The 22755-nt window shown below is 38.5% G+C and overlaps 1 protein-coding gene across 1 annotated transcript in view; it reads right to left on the reverse strand.

The window, feature by feature from the left end:
• Nucleotides 1–9262, reverse strand: part of LOC139726757 (uncharacterized) — a 30325-nt gene extending 21063 nt beyond the window's left edge. Inside the window, exon 1 of the mRNA XM_071637749.1 lies at nt 8749–9262. Within this exon, the coding sequence (XP_071493850.1) occupies nt 8749–9262 (514 nt within the window). The remainder of the gene's footprint in view (nt 1–8748) is intronic.
• Between the last annotated feature and the right edge of the window lie 13493 nt (nt 9263–22755).

A 22755-nucleotide genomic window follows, 5' to 3' on the forward strand; every position in this document is an offset into this window, starting at 1 on the left:
ATACATGTATATATAAGGAAAATTATGTGTATATATATATATATATATATATGTATATATATATATATATATATATATATATAAGGAAAATGTCATAAAGAATTTGAGTGCGAACTGATTGAATTATTTTTGTACCATCACTTAATAATGCTGTACATTTTTGCTAATCACCTATCTGTTTCAACTGTTAGATTCAAAGAATACTCGATAACTTTGTTCAATTGAGTTTTGGTTACATTGATGTATGAAAAAGAAATGCAGAAATAAAGTCAACCAATCAATCAATCAATCAATCAGTCAATCAGTCAATCAGTCAACCAATCAATCAATCAATCAACCAACCAATCAATCAATCAATCAATCAATCAATCAATCAATCAATCAATAAATCAATCAATCAATCAATCAATCAATCAATCAATCAATCAATCAATCAATTAATTAATTAATCAATCACAAGTGCGAGGCCATGACACCAATCATTTGCAAAATGTGACGAGAAAGCTATTTCACTATACAGTTCACCATATGAAAGTTTAAAATCCCATAGCATTGTTATTCCTGGCCAAAAATTCAATATTCTCCCCTATTTTTGGTGGTTTGAATCTACTTTTCTTTCAGAAAAATCAACAAAAGCATGGAATGATTTTTTTTCCTTCTCAACAATGTACTTCACTGGCACACGATTATTTTATGTAATTGAAATTCAGAGACCTATTTCGTCTGTCATTAGACTATTTGTGAAGATGATCGGCTGAGAAGAGATTATCAAAATGTTTGCTTAAGGGTGTCATGTCTTGCAAGCAACTCTGATTTTGTTCTTGACAGTGAAAAACAATGAAATATATGTTTGATGTTTAATCAGATTAAGATTATAATCAGACAGTTTAACTACTCTGTGTCATGACAATACTACTCTTTTGAAAGACATTCACATGAGGACAACAATCAACTCTAAATTGTGAATTGAGTGAAATCCTTTTCTGCATTGTGCGGTGTTGAAGAGTTTACCTTCATAAAAATATCATGTCATACAAATTGCAATGTCTTTCTAGTAATCACAATGAACGTACTTTTTCCGATGTCCTCTTTTGTCATGTTCCAATCAAATACTTTTATAAAGGAAATATTTTTTTCTATGTATTTTTCTTTCACAAAACAAGTGAGATTTAGTACAGGTGAAATTGCAATGCACAGCTACTGAATCTATACGTCAGCTAAAAAAAAAAAAAAAAAGAGAGAAAAGGCAGAAGGAAAATAATGAAGACACATCGTGATATGTTTGCTTCGTGAGAGTACGTCTGTTAGTCAAGATTTCGACAGCTGATCTACTTGTGTCAAGTCAAATATGAGAAACATCATAATCTCTATATTATTGCCGAATATACAGATATCTGATAGTTGACAAGCACTCTTTTCTGTTATTCAGTACAGTAGGATATCTTAAAAACGAAGACATTTATATGGGGAGAGTTACAATTCTGACACACCAGTGCAATACTAGCAATCGACACATCGTGTAAACACTGGAGAAATCAAAGCGACTTGACAGACAACTAATCAATGGAGCCCATTAGCGACATATTCCGTTCGGTATCTTGATTGATAATGAAGTCAAAAGACTTTTGTCTAAATGCCATTCTAGTCTACTATCTTTATACTCACTCCACTTCAGGCCACAAGACTCGTGGGGGCTGAATGGGGTTCAACATTTACGTGAGAAGAGTGTATGTAGTCACGGTTTAATGTGTCGATGAACTATGAATTTTGTTGTTGTTGAGTTTTTTGTTGCTTTTTGTTTCTTTTTTATACTTTCAATGAAGGCATTGAAGGTAGAAAAAAGGCGCTTCTACTGTTAATTGCAGCCTTGCACATCGACATTATATTCCAGTGGAAATTTTCTCTGAAGGGGAAGGGGAAATATTAACACCTCTCTAATGACAGACGTAACACGAGTGTTTCCGTTTCGATTTCTGATAGCTATGATTTGCCATATACACATCTAGCGATACGAGCGAGCTTACGCTCTGAAACGATAACTATAATGCACAGTGTGTTTGCCATCGTAGTTCGGTATCATGAGTTTCAATATGAATCAATACATATGGCAGGAAAACAAAAACTGAAATCTTTCGTTAATGTAAAATGTCCGTCTCTTGAAATATAGTTTCTGGATTTTTGTTCGCCAGCAAAATATCTATTTTCATCACTTTATCTTTTGTGTCATAAAGTGTCATCATTATTCAGACTATTGTGATTTAACATGTCTCATTGTTCATTCAATCGTTGTTGAGGGTTTTTTTTTTTTTTTCATCTCCAGTCTCACATCACTTAAAGTGCTTTACCGACAGAATACCCGCTATTAGTGTGGTTTTCGACCCGCCCCGCCCCCTCCCCTACCTCCCCCCCCCCCCCTCCTCCACTTCCTCATAATATGTTTGTCTGCCTCGCTATGCCTCTTGGTAACTCTCAATCCCCAAAGCATAATGGGTCCAAACCCCAAATGATCGCAAGAGAACACTTTGGTGTCGATCAATAGGCGCGTCTGGAGCTAGTCCAATTATTACAGTATTAGCCGAGCATTTAGTGATATTGATTCCTCGCCCCCATGTTAAAAGCCATTCGACCGCGGGCCCGGACAGTTACATGCAAATCTAGCGCCATCGACAAGGCCCTGAGCACTTGATGACCCCTCCCCTTCTCGGTTGCACTATTTGACAAACGATGTTATATACGTGCGACAACAACAACAAACAATCGAAACCATTGCACGCAAACATTTAGCGTCAAAGGCAAATGATTGTGGAGAAGCGAATTGTGTATATACGCTGATCAATTGTCACACCAACAGCTTGCCTACTGTGCACAAAAGCCACACATGTTCTTGTTTTGATGTACACCCAGCGATCATCTTCGGTAGTAAGAAATTATCAAGCTAAACAGATGTACCTCAGGTCAATATTTAAGGGAAAGAATAGGAACACTGTCATATTATATTAAAAACAACCTTCATGTCGAGGGACTGATATCGTTTCAACAAAATGATAGATATTTCTCTTCGTCAGTACGTAGCTGATGAATTGGTAATTCTCTTCTTATAGGCACGTATTTTACATGAAACCTGTAATCATAACAGTAAAACGGGGAACTAAAACTCGCCCTCACAGTAAGAGAGCATAATATTTTAAGTGAAACCAATATTATGTCATTTGCATTAATATCTTGCTGAGGACAGGTGACCCTTAATTCACCAGCAGATAATAGCCGCTGGTGCAAAACCAAAGAATCAGAGCCAACAATTAACTAAACATAATGTCACATGACAATACTAATTTATTAATAAGGCTAATGTACACACAATCTCACGTGACTATCAATTAGTCAGGCTGACGTGGACGACTTTATCAATATTGAAAATGAACAAAAAGAAGATTGCGTTGTAATTAGGTGAGACCCAACTCTCACCTCCCCCTACAAACACAGGGTACATTTCAATGCCAGAATGAAGTTTCGTTCCATGATTATGCACTAGTTCAGAGCTAAAGATACGCAAACGGGCCTTGACCACGAACAAGATCAAGCTCATACAAAAAAGAGTAAGAAAGTTCATTAAGTATGAAATTATCGTGCTCACTCAATTTGTCGAGCAAAGCAATACAAAGCAAAAGCAAAACAAACTAAAACGAACGAAACGAAACTAGAAAGAAGGTGAAGACAATTAATAAACTAGGGACGAGGGTGGGACAGGAGTGTTCGTCACCCTTCTTCGACATGCAGTCTTGTTCAGAAAATAGGATGGTCAGTTTCGAGATGTTACCCTGGCCGGAGAGAGAAAGAGAGGGGGTGGGGGGAGAGAGACAAGAGAGAGAGAGAGAGAGAGAGAGAGAGAGAGAGAGAGAGAATGGGGGGGGGGGGGTGAGGAAGAAAGAGAGAGAGAGAGGACGAGAGAACTAGTGTCGGCCAACATGGCCAATAAGGGGTCGAGCGGCTCAACATCATATTTTCAAGACGGGTTACACGACAGAGCCCAATTAGCCAAAGAAGGCTACCAAAGTTTACTTTTGGGTGAAGGATATTTCACTCATTTATCATCTCAATATATATATATATATATATATATATATATATATATATATATATATATATATATATATATATATATTGTCTTAATCTGATCTATTTTATATGGTGTTCTTTTAGGACATTGAAAATTAAATGCTTGTCCAAGGTATTCTTATTTTCATTATTCTCATTTTATCACTCAAATGGTAAAAACTTGTTACAATTTTCAGCATTTTTTTCATATTTCATTGACATGGGGGGAACCCGGGGCAAAGAACAACAAAGGGCAAAGTGAAACACCCCCATTAAACCTATATATATTCAGTCTTGAATCTAAAGCTCATGCACCAAGATCCCTCTAGGGATGCTCCATCTTTTGATATCAGAGCTGTGTAAATAAATAATTGTATGTGTGTCTTTAGGGAAAATATCTGTTTTGCATACCTCAAAACCAACAATTGATGATTATATATTTCATGCCAAATCATTATGCTTATCTGAAATAGTATCTCGAAAACCATGGTAACAACGATGCATGGATTTCAATTCAATTCAATTCAGTTCAAAATGATTTTATTTCCGCATAAAGTAATACGAAGTAATTTAAGCTTCCATAAATCGTGATATCAGGGCTAGCAAATGATGGCCGACGTCACAGTGCTGCATGTTGATAAAATTATACATGGTTGGGGCAAAGTGGACGGGGCAAGGTGGAACATGTTAACTAAGGGGTTTGTGGGTAAAATGAAGTTTGGTGCGTTTCTACGCACGCCCCATGCATTGCGTTTTGTATTCCACTTTGCCCCACAATGGTTTGGGGCAAAGTGGAATTTTCATACTTTTTTCAAATTCACAGTAATTGATAAAACTGATAATTTGAAAAAAAAAAATTCTACTGCCATTTGTTAGCGGTAGTCCTCAGATAATAGTATAAACATTAAAAAACAAATCTTGTTTTACTCTGCTTTCAATTCTCATTTTGGCTGGACAAACATTTTTGGTCCACTTTACCCCGGGTTCCCTACTTTGCATTCATTTCAGATTCATGAATTTATTGATATATAACACTTCTTGAAAATTTTTTTCTCGCTGAGCAGATTTTTCCTTGAATGTGCAGCTTTAAACAGATAAAACGTGATATGTATATACATTTCTGCTGTTGGTTTTTTTTCTTATTCCGTGGCATGCCAAAGATCGGTGGGACTAGCGTGAGCGCGCTTGTGTGTTTATGTGGTGCATGTGTGTGTGTGTGTGCATGTCCTATTCATGAGAACACATCTATTTCTGTTCACATTCTATACGACGCTAAGGACGACTTACATAGCGAGGGCCCTATAGTGATGTGGGACGTAGTATCGAAAGGGACTGTATCGAACACGCCCCAAGACCGCAAAAGCGACGCCATACTCTCCTTGATCTAAAATAGACGTTCCCGAGATCGAGACTGCTATGAGAGGAGATTACGTCAGTGCCTGATCTTTATTTACAACACAAATTCATTGGCTTTATCTCTATACTTACAATACTGACTGCAGTGAGAACAACGAAATTTTTAGATATAATTATGATTCAGAAATGGTCCGCCCTATAAGTTCGAAAAAAACTGAAGAGATTGACACATCTGAAATAAAGAAGAACATGAATAAGATATGAAAAAGTACGACGATGCATCTAGCTATCGCTTCTTCTCTAACTCTCTCTCTCCCTCCACTACGTCTGATTACACAAAATTCAAACTATTCTTCATACATCTTGAACGCCTAAATTTTGATATCCTTCTGCATTACATCAAAGGTTTTAAAGTGATGGTAGACTCAAACAATACCATCTTCTTATTCAAGAATGATTAGATAAGATATAGCTTCACAGCAACCTCAGACTTTACTGATTGCTGATTGGTAGCGAAAGTAGTTACGGTTTATTCATTTTCATTATGACGTCATCAAAGAAGAGGATAGGTACAAACGGCCGAGTATATACGACGATTTCTATCGAACAGAACTCTATATATGAAACCACAACTAATGCGAGAAGTTTATCATTTGTCATTGAGAAACACGCAGCAAAGGTTAGTGTGCCACTCGATCTGCAGTATAAAAAGGGACATACCTCGGCTCTGCCAATAATATTCTTTGTGGCCTGACCATAAAATCTCAGCAAACGATTGCTCTCAGGTGTTTGAAACGCCTAAGGTGAGACATTTGTCACTTATGGGAAGATACACAATGAACTACATTTCTTGGTCGCATTTTGGTGTAAAATTTCCATTGGTAATACTTGGCTCCCTGGTTAAAGTTTTTTTTTTTCTTTTGTAAAACTAGTTTTCACTTTTTTCTTTCGTTGTTCCACGTTACGACGTAGTAAAGCTTATAGTAGTGAGCAAATTTATTCTTATGCTGTTAAGCAAGTAAATGTATTGTTACTTGACAGATAGATAGATAGATTGATTATTTAATTGATTGATTAATTGATTGATTTGAATTCATTTCCACTTTTTGTTCATAAACAGCAAAGAAACGAACATAAATGAGTTAAAATGATTCTTACTATACAATAATATTTTGTCTTTTTTCTTGGACGTATAGAAAAAAATCGAAACGTTTCATTCATTGCTGCAAACACAACATTTGCAATAAATTAATGGTAAATAAGTCGTAGTCATAAGAACCACCGAAAATTTAAATCACATCATAGTGAGACAATTAAGAATATAAAAATAACAGAGTATTATACCAGAATGGCGTAAGAAGAGGAAGAAGAAGAAGAAGAAGAAGAACAACAACAACAGCTAAAACTAAAACTGAAGCTTCGCATTATGAGAAAGATATGGGAAAGAGACGGGAAGGGAAAAAAGAAATAGAGGGAATAGATAAGACAAGTTGAGATTAAAGCAAGACTGCTTTCAACCACCCCCCCCCCCTCAATCCCGAATTTCTGATGATAAAAGAGGTATAGAGAGGTATCTTTCATGAGATGTGCCAATAACTGCCGCCAAATGTTTCTGTGTAAAATTATGTATTACATGTGCACGCGAGCGTATGCGTTTGTGAATAAGTACTGTAAGTATATAAATTAATATGTTCCGCTAATCTGTTCTCCATGTCTGTCTTTTGATTTCTCCCTTAACCTACGCATCACATCAGAGTTTTAGAAAGTTCTTTCCCAAATAGTCCTACTTGCATAATATCTAACACCATTGAAAAACACATTGAGTCAATTTTTGATTGCTTATGGTACCTACTACTTACTGGGATCTTCTAATTTGTAACTACCATGCCTATTTTACCTCTAAAACTTGCGTCTATTCAGTTATCACTGACATGGTACTCTCAACTTGAAAATGTGTTCCATTTATGTTCCTGGTATTACTCAGAGCTGCTAAACATTAAGCTTTAATGTACTCCGTTTGTCCGGGAAGGGAGGTATGAGATACACCTCCCTGGTAATGACTATGAATAATGAATCTTTGAAAGGGAGGAAATGGCTTAGTTGACGTTGTACGTATGGTGTGTCTACTAAAACTATGTTCTCCACTTGGAATAAATTTTCATCCTGAATGTTTTGATATACGTGTATTATATTGCCTAAAAGTTGCAGGTGCCCACTGACACGATTAGGTATCGATTCATCACCTCAAACTCTAAGACAGATATCACCTATTTACAGTTGCCGAGTGGACGCTGACAGTTGCTTCAGGAAAAGTATTTAAAAGAGGGAAAATAGAATAAGAAAAAGAGGGTTTCAAACTGGTGCTCGTTGTAAGCCATGAACTGATTTGACTTTCTTATCCTCGCTGGCTATTGCTCTCTTTGAATCGCGCCACTCTCGTCCGTGTAACTTAATAGAGACCATCTTAAATGCACTTGTGGATACAATGACCCACGGCTAATCATACTAGTCGCGAGTCAGACTCGCTGCTGAGAGGGGAAAAAAAGAACTACTATCGTCCACTAAATCGTTCGGGAAAATGTTTTGATTGTCCTTTTTATCTTCTTCTTCTTCTCTCGAATTTGCACATCTCCAGCGGCGAGCCATTCGACACGGGATGCACTGGGCCAAGCGTGCTTGAGTTGATACCCGCGCTTCTGCCGCGATACGAGACACCGGCAGCGCCTAGTAGGATAAACACCCGACCCAATCCTTGCGAAAACAGCCCGCAAATGTGCATGCTTAATCACCAGTCACTCCGGAGTGTCTCTATTTTGGAGGTCACGGTGAATATGCGAGAGAATCGCCAACTTGGCGACTTACCTTTCCCACTGAAAGGCAGAGAAGCGGGTACACGAGTCGACGTGACGATTTAGTAATTCAACAATAAATACGTCACGTAAAGCATTACCCCCTGCCTCTCCCACACACACGGGTATTAAATGGCCCATTACTACACTTATAATTTGGCTTTAATGGCTAGAAAATTACACTTGAGCCCACAATGCGCTCGCTAATTGCTTTACTGTTGCTCGTAAAATGGTGACGAACCTCAATAAAAACTAAAATGGTTGCGATAAAATGAAGAGGCAGCGGCGGTGAAAAGTGGCAAATGGTGGTTGGTTACAGACCCCCGGTGCAATATAAATGCCTGTTACCGCCACCGAAATGTACAATCAACGGTAATTAGACAATGAAGGATATACATTACTTTACAGGGGTCTGGATGGCGTAAATGGATGGTTTAATTGTACTCACCACCTGTGTCCGCATGGAGTAGGTCGATTGTTTTGTCGTCTGCCCCGAGTTTGGCTTGTTTATGGCCTAGCAAAATGTGCCCTTCGCAGGATGACGAATCGTGTTTGGATTTCTCGAAACCAGCCTTCTCCACGACCTGTTTGAAAGAGGCGCGCAACCCTCGGCAGTGCGCGTGGAAGTCGGCCGCTTGCGCCAGGCTGGCCGTATCCCACGGGCAGGGCGGTGAGCGTGGTAGAGCGCCCGTCGCTGCGTAGTGGAAGTGGTGGTGCTGGCGGTCGACGGCCATCGCCGCCGCCGCCGCCGCCGCTGCCGGGTCGGTGAGGCCGAGAATGTCGGTGATAAAGTACGGGGTAGGGCGCTTTGTCGGTGGGCGGTACGTGTGGGGATGCCATGTCCCGATGGCTACCACTGGAGGGAAGGCAGGACCCAGAGGGGAAAAGGGGGGATGGTGGGGAAACTTTGCCGAGTGGACTGGGGTAAAAGCCATGAGTTCGGGTGGACAATGAGGAAACATTACACAGAAATCAAGACTTCTCTAAGTCTTTACACAGGAAGTCAGGAAAATTACACCACTCATACAGCTTAACGAAGAATGTCTATTTTTCTGCCCCTTCGTCTTCAGTTATCCCAAAGTCTGGGATAGATATCCTTGCTGGAAAGAGTCATAAATCCAAGCTTTTCCAATTATTGGACGATTTGAATGCAATCTTAAAATTGGTCTCCAAAATTGAAAACAAAATAAGATAATGAGCATTTATGTCACAGCAGCGTGCCCACAGAAGCTCTCAAAGAAGTCAAATCCAGTTCGAATACATAAATCATTTATTCTCGCATGGAACCACACAGTGAATGCTGTCTTATCTCACTTGATGTTGTCCAAACACAGGAGGACCTGGTAAGACATTCTAAATCCTGTTCCTGACCCTAAAAGATGCTGATATTTCGTTCACATTTGAAAACGATTGAAAATAACATTGTCCAGATGTCGAACCGTTGATAAGACCTGGAATCCCGCAAAGCTGGGTCTCGGAGAAAACCGGAAATTCCAAACTGGGCTTGAATGACGAACGCGGGTCCATCCAGGTCGGGTACGCCTAAGATTTTACAGTGACGGGCGGTGACGAACCGCTTTGATTTAAATAGGTCCTCCGAGGTGCTGCTGGGTGCGTGAGCGAGTATCCTGCAGGAGAGGTAATCGCGACAGGGAGGATGCCTACGAGCGGCACCTCTTGGGCGACCAACGAGCTATCAACGCCCTGACGATTGTTTTCGCGTTTGGTCCTGTCAGCGAGCCGGAGTTTCCCCCCTCGGTAGATGGCCGGTGTGGGCTGCGTGAAGTGAAGTCATTTGTTGTGATCTCCTCCGCGCAAGGACGGACGGGGGGACAGTCGGAAAAGGGGGGCTGTCCCTTTCCTTCTACGTCACGATGACGTGCGCATGCGCTCTGCTACCCTTTCATCCACTAGCTAGTCTGTCTCTCCAACCGTCTGTTTGCAGCGTTCTCGTTAGGTGAACTGGTTGCGCTAGGAGCATATCACACAGACCATGGGCTTAACCCTACCGCGATTGCTCGTAAATCAACTACAGTTTTACGAGCATCTGAGAATTCATATTTTAGCACTGGTAATGATTCAAATGTTGAATTGCATCACGTGCACATTCTGGTGGACTCAGTTGTCTGTGTGGAATGCTCCTGCAAAACACGTTTCTTTCTCAAATTTACCCAATAATTTAAAAATAAAAAGAAACAACAAAAATATAATCACTAAAGTAGCTGAATAAATATATAGTATATATATACATATATATATATATATATATATATGTATATATATATATATATATATATATATATATATATATATATATATATATATATTATAGGTGTGACGGAGGAATGACTCGCAGACGTTGCAGTAATGTTCACTATAGCCTTTTATTCTCCCGAGCTTTCGACCGAGTTACCAGTCGAAAGCTCGGGAGAATGGAAGGCTATAGTGAACATTACTGCAACGTCTTCGAGTCATTCCTCCGTCACACCTATACATAAAGATAATGCAGCACCCACAACGTACGAGGCCAAGTCCGCTTCACCTTTATATCTATATCTATATCATATAATATAATATAAATTATGTTACCTTAGTGATCATTTTTAATCTCTTTTTCGAATTTAATTATCGGGTAAACCTCCTAAAGAAAGACGCTCGCTTTTATAAATAGGGCCTATGTATTGTATATTCTAATAGACAGATAATCTTTCCACTACAAAGCCATCATCGTTTTCGACATTACGATTAAAAGTCACACCACTTTTAGATCAGCATAACAAAATGACACAGAGATGTACACGCTTTAGGTTCGTTACACATCTGAAATATTCAATTATAATATCTTATTTAGTATTACAACTAAAGGATATGAAAACTAAAAAAGAAAGAAGAAGATCCCTCCAATCACAATCAATTTGACTATTGAGAGACATTCCCAGAAAACTGTCCTAGATGCTCATATTACACCTTTTATGGTAACGATCACTAAGGCAATTATTATGGAAGTTACTTTTCGATTATCTCACCTTTGTTACGTGTTTATTATTATTATTATTATTACTACTACTACTATTATTACCATCATCATCAGTATCATTATTAGTATTGTTCCTAAAAACATTGCTGATATGTGCACTGGTATTTTCTCTATCTCTTTACAATCAACGTCGGTTATCATTACCCAGATAATTATGGTTTCTTTGATTTCTATTTCTTGTCAATCGATTGGTCAAACTTGGGGGGGGGGGATTAAGAAAGGAAACAGACTTTCCTATTTCGTTTTCGTTAGCATAGGATGCAATCCATCCTTCTAGACAAATCTCCAACCGTACCCGTGAACATGCACATGAAATGCCCGCCAATTAGTCATCGGCAGACGACACTCTTGTAATTGTATTGATGAAGCGCTTGCGGCGTGAATGTCCACCGACAGCATTCTAATTGGTCGAAAATGATCGACTTCATCTGACGTACTGTGACAAATTGGCGTTAGCACAGATTGGTGGATAGATAAACGTAATGAGAAACGTTTGTGCGATGACCAAGAAAAAAAAAACACACACACATACTCATTACGGACAAAGGTAGTAGCCACCAAGCTGTAATTGTACTTGTGTTAAGTGTGAGCGTGGTGGACAATTTGCAGGAGGTAAAGAGACACAATAAATTGCGATCTTTATAGTGTACGTGGAAGGTTGCTAAAGCATCTTACTATTTCCTAGGGTGTTTACAGTATGTCGGTTAAGTCATTGCACCAGTTGATTTGGAAATTAGTCAGTGTCATATTGATGCACTAAACCGGGAACAATCTATGGCCGAAGGAAACTGAAGCATGCTGCAGAATTCATGAGACAGCATACGTCACAAATAAATGATAGCCCTATACATCCTATTTACGATTTGCTTTGTGGGGAGTTATATATTCTTGCATTGCATCATCACAATGCAGTACAGATACGAACTTTAAGAAATATTTGAATTTCGTACCATCTTACCGGAGCACCATGCAATACAATCGTCACTGGCATGTAAATCTAACTAAATCATCTAGCTGTAGTCATAAAGACTCTTTGTGTGAATACAGATATTCCATTATGTCTCGAAGTATAAAAAGGCTGACAAACGGAACTTGAAGAGGATTTTTTTTTTAATTTCATTTTATTTATTTTCGCATTCAATCAAATACAAATTGATTACAAGTTTTGAAGGCACAAAGACAAAGAATAACAAGTGCAATGATTTAAAATGATAACAAAACAATGCACAAAGAGATAAACATATTGATCAATTTTAGTGTGCAGCAAACATAATCAAATCATGTAAATGAGCGATTAAGCTTGAAATGGATGGGGTTTCATAGATGAGGAATGAGAACTTTCTCGAGATGAAAGGCGTCCCTGACTTTTTTTAATGATTTCAAGATGTTTTATCCGGAATTTTATTGTCTACTATGTAGATATGCATTTTACTTCTGTTAAACAATCAAAATTCTTTGTGACAGCTGTGTCTGTCACTATATTTCTTAGATGTTTGAACAATTCCATGTGCCTACAGCAACCGCCTTGTTCAAAATCCTAAAGAAGAAAGTTTATCGAAACATAATCATTTCACATAAGAAAGATACTCAATGTGAAGAAAAGATAGAAATAAGGAAATAGCGGAGTACAGTAAGACTATAAGAGTCTGTGAACGGGCAGGGTTTCTGATCAGGTCATAGAAGACTGGTTTTGAACCGTTTTGGAAAGAAATCAGCGGGGGAGCCTCGAGCCAGGCTAATGTCGTGTGTGCTTTGGGATTTACGCCGCAGAACTTGGTCGTCATAATGAGGCGAAAATACCTGGGGCTTAGCCCATCGTCTCAGCTCAGCTTAGCAACATCAACTGCGAGCCTTCGTACCACCCACGGGCCTTCATTCAAGCGAGAAGTCAAAATCGTTATTATAGCATCGTTTACCAAATCTTTCTCCCCCTCGACCTCAATCTTCGTGGATCTCCTTTCGCTCTCCCTTTTCCTCTCTCTCTCCCCCTTTCTCCTGGTCCTCTTCTCTCTTCCGAGATTCTTCGGAGTTTAGTTCCCTCCTCACTCCCACCCAGGTACCCAACAGCTCCCAAGTGAGATTTAAGCCTGGTACTTGTCAATACGGCTACTCAGCAGGCGCTAATTGGTGCCATTAGAGAGCGACACGACTCAACCCTTATCCCACAAAACGACAGTGAGGGAATGAAGGGCGGGAGGAGAGAAAAAAAAATGTATCGTTTTAGATATGATTTTCCCCTCATGGGCAAAAGTGTCAGATACACCACTCACGTCAATGCGTGGGACTGAAGGGGGAACGCGGAACGAGTCGCCCGAGGTACCGCTGCGGGTCAGACTGGAACAACAGCCACCCAGTCAAGTGGCCAACCGGAGTGGGGAAATAAAAACAATGGTAATGGCCTTTTTTAGATGACTTTATAGCTGGCCTACCGTCAAGGCGACACACTTTTATTACAGCTGTCATATTGTATCATCGTAAAATCGTTTTTCGTCTGTTGTATTCTCCCAAATATTTACAAACTTGCCATTTTCATCTAACGCTAAGACCCAGATGACGGCTAAGTTTTTGACCAAAAAAAAAGGTGCATTTTCACTCGAGTTGTGTCAATTCAATGCACACAAAGAGTCGGTTGTTGATGCTAATGATCATTTATAACATCTTATCTGAATGCCTTCTTTCTATGATTCCTTAGCTATTGTCAGAGTCTTATTTTGTTATAGTGTCTCTAGATTTTTTTTTTCAAATGTGATCCAATCTTCGGTTCTTTTCGATACACGTACGTAGCATTTGTTCCTCGTAATCAAACATACTAAAGAAGGCTTAGAGACGGGAACGAGATAATAACTGTAAACAATTTGCTGAGGAATATTACATACATATCAAAATATTCAAGAAGACGAGACCAAACGCTGGTTCTTGGCCGAGCCCAGCGGGGTCACAAAAAAAGATGAACATTCGGTCGTCTTCGGATCTAGATATACGCCGGTGAGCGCATTGAAGCGAAATGGCGCGTTCATTAGTGCTCGTTTCCGCCAGCCCTAATTTTCCTCTCATTATCCATCGTGTTGTTTATTCCGCACGGGTTGATGACGAAGGATCAAGTGAAGACAGCGACACGACTAATTCAATTTCTCGGCTTCTCAATGTTCAAACTCGATTTAACCTGTCAGACTGGGCCGTCTCATCTCGTCCAAGGAGCATCCGTGATGCTTCTTCTCCCCCCCCCCCCTCCTCCTCCTCCTTTGGAGTAATTAGCATGTAGTCACGCGGCAAACTTGATACACCTTTCTCAGCAGCTCTCAGTTTCAATTCGGGTACCAGGAGATTAGAAAATATGACATCCATTATCTTTATCATAAGTCATTCTCGAGCTTGAAGTTATTTTGATGTATCGAAAGATAGCAATTGCCTTAATTGTCATATCAGTTGCAAGTTTTTAGTACCCATCAAAACCTTGGATGTGGGAGAATTTAACCATGGACTGGGACAGGTGACCATTAAAAACCATCTGCAGAAAAAAAAAATGAAGGGGTTCTCAATATCTCACGAAGCTCTTCAAGAATTTCGGATACTTTAAAATAAGATAATAACATTTACTATAAAGTGGTGAATTCGTTTGTAAATTCTGATTGCATCAAAATTCGACATACACCGACCATTGTGTTGCCGTAAAACATGATATTTATCTCATTCCATCATTAACGAAGGCAAGGTTACTTGATTTACTGAGAGTAACAAAATTTTGCTCCAGCAGACTCTAACCAGCACACAATACTTAACTTACTAACTCCTTTGCATCACTCTATGACCTCAAAAACTGCACTGCTGAACTTCAACTTTTACGCTACGTATATTACACTATGCACCTACAGAGAGTAAAGACGTACTTTCCTCGGCGACTCAGAATTGAAGAGAAACTTACAAAGTACGTTAGCTGAGCCGGTGAATATCAGAAACATGTTGTGAGCCTCAGCGTATAGCCATCAGCGTAGCTGCGCTTGAAGCTCCCCCTTTTTTCATGGCCGTAGAGGTCGTTGTACCCCGCCACAGTTTTCTGCGGGGAGAGACTGTCTGAATATGTACATGATTAATAATACACATCGTAACATTCTTACAGCTTATAGCAAATAAGCAGAGACCTAACGGAAAGTGCGCTTTTCAACATCATTATCTTTGCCATAATACAAATGACTGCCTTGACATTTGACAACGTTTTATTTCTTTGCAACTGATTGACAAATTGCCCTACATAAATAATTAAATAATCACTGAATTGATCAGTGTTTTAGTAGTAGCCATAATAAAAAATCATGGGCGCACATACTCAAGCAGGATTCGAACCTACAACCTCCTGATCTCCGGACAGGTGTCATTTCCACTAGACCACCGACCTTCCGCCCGACAGCAAGTTTTATTTCTGTATCTAAGCATACGATTACTTGATACATAACAGTTTCAAAATGTTTTATATCATACTGTCTGTTAAATGTACACAACTGGATTCGAACGACGTATGATCAAACGATCCATCACTATAGATAACAATTCATCGATCACACATGCAAACAAGTCACTGTTTACATACTTTTCTTTGCAATTCACTCTTAACTTACTTCCGTGTGCATTTCACAACAAGAACAGTTGGATTTTTTGATGCATTTCTGATCTTCAACAAGCATTTCAATCCATATCTATAGTTTGCTGTCCTCTCATTTTAATCATTTCCGCAAGAGGAAATAATATCCATCATTGACTGATATACAGCAACCAGAATCAGTACATAATGACGTCATATAAACTTTGATACTGCAGGGTGAAATGTTTTAGCTATGTATTGGAATTAAAGAGCTGTAAACTTTATTTATCAATGTGGTAATGTAAAGAGCATCGGTGTGGTTAACAATGATATCAATAAGCAATAAACTCTTTCTGCGCTCTTACTTTGAAGTCGGTGAATAAGTTTTTAAACTTTAGGTTTTCTTAAAGGCAAGTGGGATCTTATAATTCATTCCAGATTCTAGAAACTCCAATTTTTTATTTCCACAAACGGCCCCTTCACCAGTCATTAAACCAGATGTAGACCATTCCAGGTCTTCTCCGTGCAGACGACATCAGAACTGCGTTGTTTCGCGCTCGGTCAGTGGGCCAACTGCGTGGTTTCGATATCACATTTTACATCAAAATACGACTCTCTTTGCACACTTGCGACTTAAGTTGAGTTGATAGCAGAGTCTTTGAAGATGGCCATTGATTGCTACGAGTGAAAGATGCCATTGTCCGTTATTCATAGCAAACTTACATTTCTTGACGAGGGACTATAAAATACGCGAAACTATTCTGCCGTCGGAGGAAAGAAGTCATCGCGAGCTTGGTAATTGGTTTCAGTCCTCCTGATTCCAAGTGTGCACCACTCCCACTCTTGACCTTGGCAAATTCCAAAAGTCATAAATTTGGAAGGGTCAGAGCAAGCTTTTATATTCGTTGTCATGGTAACAGGTGGTTGGGAGGGCAACGATCACTCGATTTAAAAGATTTCTTTCTGTTTCAGATGATCATTTGAAAAAAAGAAGAAGAATACAAATGGAACCTTTTACTTGAATGCAGTCAAAAGGGAAAAGATAAATTGGTGTCATTACCACCACTACTTATAATCAACAAGGAAAGTGGAACCACCCCTACCCCCCTCATCCCACCTCCCCCATCCCCCCCCCCCCCCGATCTCCTCCAACAAACAGTGGTTGGTCGGAAACACTTTGTGTCAACGTCAATTGTGAGAAATGGTGTAGCAGAGAAGAATATCTATATTTTGATTACAGCAGAGGTTTGAGCAAAACAAACAAAAAGAAAAGAAAAGAAATAACAAAAAAGAACAAATTAGATGAACTGATAAACAACAAAAATCGACATCTTTAACTATACACGACTTTAAAAACAGAAACAGTACCTAGTTTGTGCTAATGAGTCATATCCATGGTCAGATTGTCACCTTCAAGTAGCTTACTGTCTTTTACAACGGTCAATTAATCAATGAGTCATTATTTTTAATCAGCGCAAAGTATACCGCAGCCTTCCATGCCAGCCAAGGCAATGTGATTGTAAGGTAATATTTATCAGGTCATGTTCGTTATTCCTAGGGTGCGTTACTCCGAAATATTCCCTTTACTTCGATGTTCGAATATAAAAAAGAGTTCGCTAATATCATTGTGCATCGGTGGCGTTAATCCGAAGGCTTTTATTCCGAAGATTCAATAATTCGAAAATGAAATGACGTTTGTTTGTCCGAAAATGAATTAAGTTTGGATATTCCGAAAGTTCGTTAATCCGGAAAAGAAATAAGGTTCGTTTGTCCGGAAGTTCGTTCATCCGCTACTGAAAAGAAGGTACGTATACTAAAGAATTACCAGGGAGGTCACCTCCCCGGAATTACGAACCTTATTTAGTTTTCGGATTGACGAACCTTCGCAATAATGAATCTCTGGAATAACGAACTGTAACCTCTTCATAACTGTGCCGTTATTCACGTTCTTCTTCAAACTGAACATCACTTAAACACACTGTGATCTTTGATCGGGTCACCGCGCGGCCGGGGAAACCGGCCACATTCCGAGAAGCATCTATTTAAACTGATCATATTATAACGCTATATAGCGTTTGTTTGTCTGCCATTCCGAATTGGATTAAGAGGAAAGCATGACTAGATTCAATTTCGCGGAAAAGCTGTCCGGTGTCCGTCTAACTTGCGTTAACACTTTCGTGATGATTGTCATCCACTGATAAACGACGCAAGGATCATAATACAGTATATAATGCTTTTAGTAGCGAAGTGCGTGGTAACAAAGACGAGTAGGCAACCACTATACTAATGTGAGCCAAGTCTCTTTTCGATTGCTAAGAGTGCTGTCATGAAAATGTAGAATCATTAAGTTGGAATTTTAAGTAACTGGTTTCTCAAAGTTGACCAATATTTGATGAGGAATTCCCCTATAAATGTATGTACATAATAATATACAATATTATATGAGTATAAAATATCGATAAGATATATGTACATGTAATGTAAACAAAGAAATTACTGATGAGGAAATAAGGACAATCTGTACAAAAGTCACAGTTCTTTTTTTAATTATTCCTTTATACTGGTAGGATATTGATGGCAATCTATCTAACTCCTCCAGAATTAAATGAGAAAGATATCTGTCATAACATATCTCCTACACTTTTCTCAGTAGGCTTTGATAAACTCTAAATTTTGTTTTTAATATTTTCTTGATATCATTCTGCTGTTGGTGCATTACAAATAGTTTCCATCTAAAGAGGGCGGCATATGACATTATGCTAAACTTTTGACAAGTCTATATGATTGACTACTTCTGAACAGATTGTTCATTTAATTTTCTTCAAACTTGCCGGGTGCTCTTGCTTTATTGTTTGACTGTTTGTTTGTTTGTTTGTTTGTTTGTTTGTTTGTTTATACATTTTGTTCTACGTTCTGCATTTTACTGAATCCACAGTAGACGCCCTTTTGATTGATTAGATCTTGTAACTTGGTAACCACAGAATCTAAGACACAATATTACACTCTTCTTCTGATGACTGTTGCGTCCTTCCTTCTTCCTCTGTTGTGATTTAATCTTATTTAAGTAGAACTTGCCTTCTCCTGAACCTCTTCACAAAGGTTGTGAGCATTGATTATTTGGTAGGTCGCATTCGCGATTGCGCAAGGTACTAGTAGCCTACGAGCTGCTTTGCCGCCGACTAATCGACTTATTTCACCTGCCCAGAGTATTTCTATCTGTATTTTCGCGTATGCCTGGTTACATCAATTTTTGATAGAATAAACTGAGAAGATGCACATGCTGGTATGATAACAAAGCAATTAATGTGATGGCGTATGCAATTTATGATTGACAGATGTACTGATTATAGGTGTGCACATCAGACAAGACCCTGATATGATTCGAGGCAAGTGCCACAAGCTATGCTTATAGGGCGTTCGCTCTTGGACCGATATGTGTTCTTATAACGTGGCAATCAATTAAGACATCTTAATGAGTAATTACTCCGACTAATTGATCGAGTCGATGTTGAATCAGTCCAACCAACATCAAGTGACTCTGTCGAATCGGAAATATTATCAAGCAGCGATTGGTTGTTATCCTCTCACGTGCTCGCAACACTTACGCGCGACCTCCGTAGCCAGAGGTTATTGCATTAGAGTTGATGTTCATCTTCGATGAGCTAATGTACCGACTTTGAGTAAGCCGACGTATCATAATGCGAAGGCGTACATGCAAATAATGCCAAGATAGTCTTGGGTTCCAGACTGAAGTGACCGTTTCTTTCTTTCTTTTTCGTTGTTGTTGTCTTTTTCATTGTTTATTTCAAGCATTCAATGTCCTAAAACATACGTTTTCACATAATCAAATATAACACTGTTATTGTAGTTGAATATGCTTGTCCATATTCCTGTTCAAGTGTTTTCATGAGAAGATAAGATTATATTCATATTTGTATAAAAATAAAAATAAATATAATTTTGGTCTATAACATTCTCAAGGTTCTAACCCCTTAATTTGTCGTCCATTCCTTTCTGTCAAAGTTTGAGCGTGTCGCCATGTTGCTACTAAAATATATTATTTTCTTCAAGTGGTTCACTTTTGGAAGCATTCTGATTTTTTTGTCATAATGTTTGGAGATGCTAAAGATATGATAGGCATGATATTTTTTTTTGTCATAGAAAGGATTATTTTTATTTACAAATAAAAAGTACCAGATACTCAAGAAACAGACACGCCATCGAATTTCAGCAAGCTGAGTTATCAAAATTCAAACTTTATTTCTTCAGCGTCACCTTTGCTCAATTTTGCTCATACTCCAGACACGAATTCATTATCCAATCATTCATTCTTACACAGAGCATTTTACCAAATCTTCATCTTATGTTTTCCGATTAAACAACCATCTATGAATTTGTTCAGCTCAAGTACTCCCATTTTGATTGGCGATGTCAAATCATCCTATATGCAATGCCAATATCAGCACCTTTCATCAACCTTCTTCATGAGAATGAACAGTGTAAAAGGGATACCCTTGAAAATGGTTTATTTTGCATGTCTGTAAATTATAACTTGATCTAAATCATAGGCGAGTTATTCAAACGATAAATGTACAAATAAAGATAAGGAGAACCATTGCAAAAGGGAATCTCATTGAATACAGGTTGATAAATCAACGTAAGTTATCCAGGAAATGGTTATTCGTGACATTTTGAAATGTCGATAAATATAATATGTATTCAATGAGTATGAGTTTTAGATCAACGACTTAAGGAGTTAATTCCAGACCCGTTACACTTAAGTGCGAAAAGAAAGCGTAAAATTTCGTAAGGAAAACCACGAAAATTTGACCATAATCGGATAAAGATTAGGGAAGTTATGAAATTGTGGATTTCCCCTAATCTTTGACAAAACAGTTCTCAAGCAGTTGATATGAGTATGCAAAGAGTGAGCTGATGATTTTAACGCCTCGCAATATCTATTGAGCGTATACAAAAAGCTAACAGACATAATTATATTATCTTCTTGCTATGAAAGTGCAAACCATGATGTTAATTCTGTTTGAAAAACTTTAAAAAGATGATTAGTCAGACACGTAAGAATTTGAGAAAGTGAGATAATAGCGTTTGAACAACAACAACAACAACAACAACAACAACAGCAACAACAACAACATGGAAATGTCAGGACTTTGTGTACAAACTATATGACAACTTATTTGACCATGATCTCATCAAATTACTCATTTGTATACTAGTATTCATATCTATGCTGCTCAAAAACATTATTGACACTTCACACTTTCCTAATTTCCTAAATTTTCATCTAATTTCGATCAAGTTTTCGCTGTTGAGCTCATTAGATTTTTACTTTTTCTTATCAGACAAACTTTCTATTGGTCTGGAATTCTCCTTTATAAAGTTATGAAAAATACAGTCCGTCATATTGTATAACACAGGACATAAACATACCATTACACATAAAACTTGTATACTTGGGTGACCCGCACCTCGTCATAGTTAATGTTTGCCCATAATTGAATCACATTTGGCCACTGAAATTCTTTGAAATCCAACTCACATACAGGAAAAATGCTGAAAATTCCGATGGAATCACAAGTTCACTGATCGATATTGAAAATTTGCAGCTATCGTCGTCAAAGGCGAACGATGCGAAAAAGTTGCGCGCTAAGGAAGGGGCCCGCAACTCATCACCCGCTCTCCCATAGACTTAGCACGTAAAAGACGTGTGCGATGACCGTGATGTTCCCATAGACATACACGTAAAAGATGCGTGCGGGTGACATATAACACGTATTCCTATAGCCCTATTAAAATTTCAGATTTTCGCGAAAAACTGTTCGGTTTTCACCACAATTTGCTTGGTTGTGGTAGTCCTGCCAAGTTTCAAGCGTACAGAACACAGTCTCGGGCATACATTTTTGTTCAGTGCGCTCAAAACGATTTTAAGCGGGGTGACGGTATTCGGGCCCCTGACGAGGTGCGGGCACCTGGCTATACCTCCCTGCACGAATTGCACATTAAAGATTGTATCATTGTACACAGTATAGTTTCCATGAAACATCACCCTTGAAAAGTTTCAGTTCGATGTGTCTTGTTTTGTTTTCTTTGTTTTCTTTTGTTTTCATTTTAGATTACCCAGCAAACCATACACTATAGCTTAGTATTTTACGACATGTTAATGTTTCCTAAAAAAAAAAAACTTGGAGACATATCATTTTAGAACGACAATAATCCCAAGTCGTGAAGTCATGAGCTTAATTGCCATTTTGACAGATGGATCTTTTTTTCGAAATATTTATACGACGAGTAGAACACAAAAAGTCATTATATCTCGCCAAAGCAAAACGAAACAAAAATGATATTACATAATGACATTGCTTTTCAGCATTACTAACGTGAATGATGATGATGATAATGATAATAATGATTATAATAATGATATCAATAATAATATCAATCATCAAAAAAATAATAAGGTTTTCTTTTGAACATCCAGGGTAGCCTCTTCAGTGTTGCCACTGCTGCGAGGGCCCTACCATTATTATTACCCCAGCATTCATACTGAAAGATAGTACATGTATATAAAACCTCTAGCAGACTACAATAACGAAGTTCACTGTTGAGATTTGCGCATGTGCAAAATATAGGTCGAATGGGAATGCTTGTGTATTTGCCATTGACTTTAAAACGACAAGAATCCACCAATGTCCACTGGCAAATGAGGAGCTCGAATGTCAAGTTATGTGGTTTCACACTTGTTACAACGTACAGGTGAAAGCGATTCATCAACAATTCATCTCCACGCATTTCATTTACATTGATTACGAAGATGGTATACT

This window comes from Diadema antillarum, unplaced genomic scaffold, assembly GCF_040938485.1.
Source record: "Diadema antillarum isolate AM-2024a unplaced genomic scaffold, OU_Dant_1.0 seq00000098_RagTag, whole genome shotgun sequence".
In the NCBI taxonomy this organism is placed as follows: Eukaryota; Metazoa; Echinodermata; class Echinoidea; order Diadematoida; family Diadematidae; genus Diadema; species Diadema antillarum.